General features: G+C 54.9%; 1 protein-coding gene across 1 annotated transcript; it reads right to left on the bottom strand.

The window, feature by feature from the left end:
* Nucleotides 1–692: 692 nt before the first annotated feature.
* ARC (activity regulated cytoskeleton associated protein) lies at nt 693–6,945 on the bottom strand. Its single transcript, XM_006126511.4, has 3 exons — nt 3,784–6,945; nt 2,790–2,942; nt 693–2,422 (listed from the first exon to the last, which is right to left on the bottom strand). The coding sequence occupies exon 1, from the start codon at nt 6,527–6,529 to the stop codon at nt 5,312–5,314; it is 1,218 nt and encodes a 405-aa protein (XP_006126573.1). The 5' UTR covers nt 6,530–6,945; the 3' UTR covers nt 693–2,422; nt 2,790–2,942; nt 3,784–5,311.
* Between the last annotated feature and the right edge of the window lie 215 nt (nt 6,946–7,160).

Below are 7,160 nucleotides of genomic sequence, written 5' to 3'. Positions count from 1 at the left end.
ACTTGCCGTTGCTTGCACCCAGAATTTGGAAAGCACAACGTTGGCTGTAACCAGTCATCTGCGTCCCCACCTGACTCTGCAGCACCCTGCCTCGACTTCCCTTCCTCCAAGTACCCCTTAAATTAACTCCTTTTAGCTAGAGTCCTTAAAAATAGTAAATTTAGTTATATAAAATTCACAGCACTCAGTCCTGAGGCTTTTCCCCTGCGAAACTCCACATCGTCCCCCCTCGCCTGCTCCTTGAAGCCCCCGACTCTTCTGCAACCTCCCTCTGCCAGCAGGAGTTTTCTAACTCTCTGCACTTTCACTCTTGCACCCCTCTTCCTCCAGCTCTTTTCAGAGAGCCTGCTCATGAGACACAGGTGGACTGGACCTGTCCCCTCTTAAAGGGCCAGGCCTCCCTCTTAAACCCTTCGTTATCCTGCGCCTCCTAACCATACAGAACACAGTGTGATCATAACAAAAACCCTGGGGCCCACCTAATTAAGTCAATCTCCTACGGCATTGAGGGTAGATTCAGGATCTGCAGAATTAAAGAGGATTCTGTCCTTTAAAATAGATTTTTGTTCCTGCAGAGACAGGCTTTTAGAGGGTGGAATCATTCATGATTTGGGGTTATCAAATTCAGCTCTTCTCAGATTCTCATGTCTCTAGCTCTGCAGGGTACAAGACAGGTAAAGAATGGAGAGCAAGAAGCAGACAGCTGTAAGCAGATGTTTCAGTGTTTTATTCTATAAATCTACAAAAGGCTCTTTCCGAAGCACAAACTTTGCGACAGCGGCAGACAGACTGTGGCGTTGTTCTACTGACAGATTCCAGTAACTCCAACCTGTCCCATGATACAGTCAGAACTAAGTTAAGTTATTTCATCGTGCAAAGACCTTTGGCTTTCAACCCAATGATGGGGACCGGTAACAATTCCTTACGGTCACCCTTTGTACAACAGCATATGAATTAATAAGATCTATAGTAAAATAAATCTATGTAGCAGCTTTGTCAGGCTTACATGTAAAATTCTCAGAAAACGATAGTCATTGAAATCTGTTTCGGTTTTCACCACTCACCCCAGCTCACACACCTCAGTCTGCCCTGGGACAGACAGATGATCAGTCCTTTCAAGAGAAGATGATTCTGTAAACCAGGGTGCTACAAGTTAAGCTCCAAATGGCTAGGAGCAACCAGTGAGATAAAACCAGTACCTGAGATCGAGCTCTGCATACTCCAAAAAGTCAGGTGAAAAAAAAAAAATCCCAGGACCAAAAGGTGCCATGTTTCAATCAGCTTTATTTAACAAAGTGAGACTAAACATTCTAGAAAAGAAAAGGCCCAAAGACAGTGCTAGTGGATAGTGGAGGATCCCTGAAAGTCTTCACCTTGAGCAGTGCAAATCAGAGGGTTTTTTTCCCCCCCACTTCTGCAGTCTACCTAGTTGCAGGCATTCTGTGGCACCCACATAATCTGGTCCCTGGATATGTTTGGTGACTGATCACTGGAGTGTGCATCGGATCTCACCAGCTCAGTTAAATGTTACAAAATGCTGCAGATTTTGGTTATTGGCATTTGGTAGCTCAACACACACACACACACACACAAATGGATCTGGAAGAAATAAGAACTGACCCAGCCCTTCCACCCAAGGCGTGAACCCAAACTTTCTTGAAGTTCAAAAAGTTTGGTCAATTTCACTCACATTCCGGTTTCTCACACTCTAGGACACTTCCTGGTTCTGGCTGGAAACGAAAGCACCAAAGCTGCACAAGAAACCCCACTCTAGTGGTCATTCTGGCCCCTCCAGAAGCAGAAAGTGCCTGTGATTTCACGAGCCCTCCAGCTCTTGTGAGGTGCATGGCCCGGTTTTGTGGCCTCAAATGGTTCAGACAAGCACCTGGCTTCCCCGATGCTTCTCTGAACCTCCAAAGCTATTAACATTTGACCAGGGTTGCCTGCAATGAAATGAAACTACCAGCTCCAATGAGTGACAGTATTAACAACCAGGAGGGTTGCCTGGATGGGCGGTTTTTGGCAAATTGTCAGAAGAGCATTTTAGTTCACAACCAAGCTTTGATCCGCCCCTGTTAGCCGCCAGTTCCCTGGGTGCAGTTACACCGAAATCAGCAAGGAGTATCGCTTAGTTACAGCACAACCCCAGCATCCTGGCGTGTCCCCAAAGTCCAAGCACGGTCTTGTTCCTTCATGCCCACGTTCGCCTGGGCTCTGTGGAGCTTAGCCCAGCGTTGGCCAGAAAAGTCTTGGAGCTTTATTGCTCAGCTGACGTAGCTCCCTCTTCGTCTCTCCCGCTTTGTGTCTTTAAAGAAGCATTTTTCTCGCATCCCCTCTTCCCCCAGAAGGCGGCTCTTCTGGGAGCGCGGAGCTCTCTTGCTCTTCCCCATGGAAACTGAGGCTCTCCTCTGAACAGAAATCCCTGGAAGAGACAACAAGCAGGATTTAGCACAGGGTGCAGGAGGGACCTGAGGCTGGGGAGGGGGGGGACCCTTTCAGTAGGGCCTGCCAAGCCTGGCTCCAACCCCAGCCTTGAAATCTGCACAGCCTGGCTTAGCCGAGGCCAGCTACTTTGCATTGCTGCCCAGATGGACACACGGTTGCCTGACTCATCAGACCCTGAGCTCTGCTTGGTGGCCGGAGTGGCATATGCAGAAGGGAAGGCTGTGACACCCACTCTATCGGGAAACAACTCCTCTGGGTGGTGCATGCAATGGCCCTGAGCCGCCTTCTGGGGGGGGGGACTTGGCCTCAGACCCCCTGGGAAAGGTCTGGCAGAGTGCTGTTACCTGGCCTGGCTGTTGTCCCTCGGGGCTGCAGGTGAAGCACACTGGTGGCTGTGAAGTCCGACCCCTTCCTGCCTCCTGGGAATTCCAGGCTTTCTGTCTGTGCTCTGAGCAACCTGAAGCGAATTCTCCTCAGAGGAGGGTCTGGGCGAGTCACTGTAACAGAAGGAGGAGAATACACATGAGCCTCACATTTAAACTTTGTCTTCCAGTCCCTCAGATCCCCGCCCCCGCTGGCATGCGCTCACAGCCAAGCAAAGATCCCTTGCTTTCGGCAAACTCCCTCAGCCCACACCGGCTCACTTATCACCCCCGGGGCTCGAACTGGGAATCTCAGTCTAGAGCAGGGCTGGGAAACCTAAGGCCCTGGGGCCGGATGCGGCCTCCACCTTGCCTGGATCTGGTCCCTGAGGCTTCCCCTCAGCTTTGGGGAGCCTGCGCTCACCCTATGGCCTCACCACTGTCCCCCCTGTGGGGCTGGAGCCCACGAAATCTGCTAGCTCGGACCTGCCGAGGCTTTGGAGTGCGAGGGGCATGTGGGGAGGGTCTTTTCCTCTCAGTCGGGGGCCACGTCAGTGAAGGTATTTTTCGCTTCTCACGTGTGTGCGGCCCCCCATTGATTTCTCTGTGCGGCTGCAGCCCCCAACCCTAAAAAGTTTCCCCACCCCGATCTAGAGGGACTAGCTTATGCAGCTCTGCTAACAAGGGGGCTGGTAGGTTGGCGAGCTAGCTGGAGGGGTCACCATCCCCGTTTTCACCGCTCCCTCAGGCCCACTGTTCAGTGTCTTGGCCTAGTTCTTGATATTCATTTCACACGCCCCTTTGCTGCCCATTACGCGGAGCCATTCTACCCCCTTGGGCCCTGCTAAGCAGTCTCCATCCCTCTCTTCATCCCCATCCCTAAGGGCCCAGGTCAGTCCTGGTGCAACGCCAGTGTGGCGGTCCCCATGCTGAGCCCAGCCCACTTGCTCATTGCAGAGGAAGGAAATTGTCTTACCTTCAGCCTCCGGGAAGGAATCGCCCCCAAAGGTTTTGCAGCTGCCACGTCCCAGGGAAATTCCAGCTCCCTCTTGCAGTTTCTCTCGTGTGCTGATCCTGCCTTTTCAATCAGGTGATGGATGCTGGCAGGTTGCTGAAGTGCTGCCAGGGATAGCATGCGGCAGGGTTGCTAACACGCCCCCGGAAAAGCTTTCCTCAGTGTCTGAGCCGGGCCTGCGGTGCCGATCCAGAGCCTCGAAGGTCCAAGCGTCCTCAGTGCCATCTTCATGCATTAGTCAAAGTGCTGCCCATTCTGGTCTTTAATACTGACCGTGGAAAAGTAGCACAGAGCCCAGGTCCGGCTTCAGCCGGGAGCAAAGGGGCTAATTTTAGAAAGTCTGTCAGTATTTGGCACACGTCAGCCATCGGCCTGCCCATGCCAAGGGCATCAGACCTCCCGAAAGCAACGCGTGTGTCCATCTGCTGTCAAGGAGTCTTCTTTGAAGGGTCTGAGACACGCCCCCCGTAGCGCCTCACAACTTTGTTTCTGCTTTCCATGGCAAAGTCTCACAGAATCAAAGTCCTACAGTCCCACAGGTGCTGACGTCCTCCTGCTCCGGCATCTCCAAGGGAGGAGCATCACTTTGCTGCTTGGGGGATCTTTGCTCTGACCTCAGGGTGTGCTTATTTGATTTTTTAAAAATTAGGAGCTTTCCCCAGGTACAACTTCGGTGCCTTGGCCTGATTGCCCCATCTCATGGGCCCCCCAAGTAGAAAGATCTCTAACCTGCCTGGTCCTGAATCAGATAGAGAAGGCTACCCCAGTGAGGAACAAAGGTTTTGTTGCGCCCCAGTCCAGTGGACACGGGGCACCCAGGGAAGAGCAGGAGCGGAGAAAGGGAGAGAACCACTTGGAGGAAAACTGAGATGCAACATCAGGTGGTAAAGATGGATCAAGCCCCTTAAAGCTGCCATTGGCTGCAGTTCTAGGAGCTCTCCTGAACAACGATGAACTTGGAAGAAAAAAAAAAGTCTGCCTGGAAGCTTTGGTGGGAGGTTGCGAGGGAAGGAGAAGCCAGTGGCTTCCCCTTGAGCTGGACAAAGCCCTGTCAATAAGGCAGAGATGGGCAAAAGTCAAAACAGACTCCCCAGGAGAGGGGAACCCCAGTCTGGAAGATGTAAGACTGGTAGGTAGGTGGAACCCTTGGTCAACAGCTGCACCTGTTTCAGGTCCTTGAAAAGCACCAACACAGGGTGGTTGCTTCTGCAGTGGGGAACTATCTAGCTTCCTACCAAGAGCATCATAAAACTATCCACCCCACAGCAGTTCAAATAGCCTCCTCAGCCTTGCACCCTGGGGTGAGGTGGGCAGCTACGTTCTCAGGTGTCCCCTCCGTTAACAAAATGTATTCCTCCGCCGAGGACCATTGTGGACTGAGTCCAGCCAGAACTGGCCACAGCCAGAACCTCTCGCGAAGGAGAAGCGTCCTAAATCAGCCCCCTCCACACCTCGGCATAATACAGGCCAATCCCGTAGCGATCCTCACTCATATCACTGTAGTTGGCGGGCTCGGGGGCTCGGGCTGCGTCTCGTCACTAGCAATGGGGCTAGCCGTGGTTGAGGGGGGCAAGCTATCAACCGAGTCCCCTGGCTGATGCTCGGGGGTTCTCTGGGGGGTCGGGTCTTCTGACTGGTCGAAGTCGCTTAGGACTTCCTTCCCCCTCTGGATCAGCTGCTCTAAGGTCTTGGGCATGGGGTGACTTAGGAAGCGTTTGAATTTTGGACGGAGGGTGCCTACCACGTACTGGATAATCTCCTCCTCCTCGGCGTCAGTGTAGAGCGTCTGGTACAGATCTCTCTTACGCCAGAGGAACTCATCCAGGGGTTCCCCCTGCTTCTGGGGCAGTTCCAGCTCCCGCTTGATGGCGTCCCGGGTCAGAGTGCCCTCGCTATACTGCAGAAACTCCTTCTTGAACTCCACCCAGTTCTTGACAGAGTCCTGCTTGTACTCCCACCACTTCTTAGCTGGGCCATTCATGTGGTTTTGGATCTGGGAGAGCCAGTACTCCTCCGTCCCCCCCACCTGCTTCAGGTAGTCCTCCAAGTGGCTCAGGAACTCATGGGGATCTTCAAAGATCTGGGTCTCCACCGGGGAAGACGGAGCATCCTCCGGGGCAGTGACCCATTGGTAGGAGTCATGGGGCTGGGGCATGCTCATTATGTCCCCAGGAGGGGACGTCAGAGCGTACATCTGGCTCATGTCAAGGGCATAATCGTAGATCTCCCCCTCGCTGGGCCTGCTCTCCGGGCCACCCACCCCAACTGAGACAGTCTGCCTGGCATGCTCCGGGGGGCAGTACTTGCCCCCCATGGACTCCAGCCGGTCGGCCCATTTCTCCAAGCGGAAGAACACCTCCCGCCAGACGTTCATCTCCCTCTTAACCCACCTCTCCAGGTGGGCGATGGTCTCCTGGCACCTGGCCAGGCAGGCCTTGATGGACTTTTTCCACCTCTGGTTGTCGGTGGAGGGGACGTGGTCCTCCAGGTTGTTCTCCAGCTTCCCCACCGATTTCTGCAACCCTTTCAGCTCCCGCTCCACCTGCTTGGACACCTCGGTGAGGAGGTGCCGGTGGGTCCGCCGGACGTGCTCCAGCATCTCGGCCCTGCACTTCCCTATCTGCAGGATCACGTTGGGCTTGGTGGCTACTCCCCGGTGGCCCTGGACGGTGTGGATGCTCCCGTTGGTGATGCTGTCCAGCTGCATGGCTCCTGTAGCACTCAGCCCCAAGGCAGCACAGAGCTAGACTTTATGCCCTAGTGCTGACCTCCCTGCTTCGGGATCCCCCTCCTGGCAGCCTCCCGCACCGAGTCAGAGACCCAGTCGCCCGTGCAGGCAGCAGGGAGTCGGTGGCAAAGTCCTTCCGGCCGGTGCCACGGGTCTGGAGCGATGCGGCTCCGGGGAAGAGCGAGCGTGTCCTGGATTGAGATCTCTCCCCGGGATGGCGAGCGGCCGAGCCTTCCCCTTGCACCCGGGGAGCGCTGGAAGCAGCTTCCTCCGCTCGCAGGCGCTTGCTCCGCTGCTTTCCAAGCGCCGGGCGAGAGCAGCAGCCGCGCACAAGCCGGTTCGCCTCCCTGTCGGCACTGCCAGGCTCCCCGGCATTCCCCGCTACTTATACCCCGCCCGGCTCCACATGTGGGTGGTACCCAGCCTCTGCCTCCACGCGCCGCTCGCCGCTGATTGGTGGAGAGCCCGGCCCGGTGGCTGTGGCAACCCAAATCTTGGCAGCACTCCCGCCCCCTCCCCCACGCTGAGAAGCCCTTGAAAGGTTCTGGAGACTGATGGAGGGATGGATGGAGGGATGGATGAGTAATCCCCGCCCGCTGCCTCCCAGCTG

Source organism: Pelodiscus sinensis, chromosome 2 (assembly GCF_049634645.1).
Source record: "Pelodiscus sinensis isolate JC-2024 chromosome 2, ASM4963464v1, whole genome shotgun sequence".
Classification (NCBI taxonomy): domain Eukaryota; kingdom Metazoa; phylum Chordata; order Testudines; family Trionychidae; genus Pelodiscus; species Pelodiscus sinensis.
The sequence above is the reverse complement of the archived record's forward strand: the minus strand, read 5'-3'. Positions and strand labels throughout refer to the sequence as shown.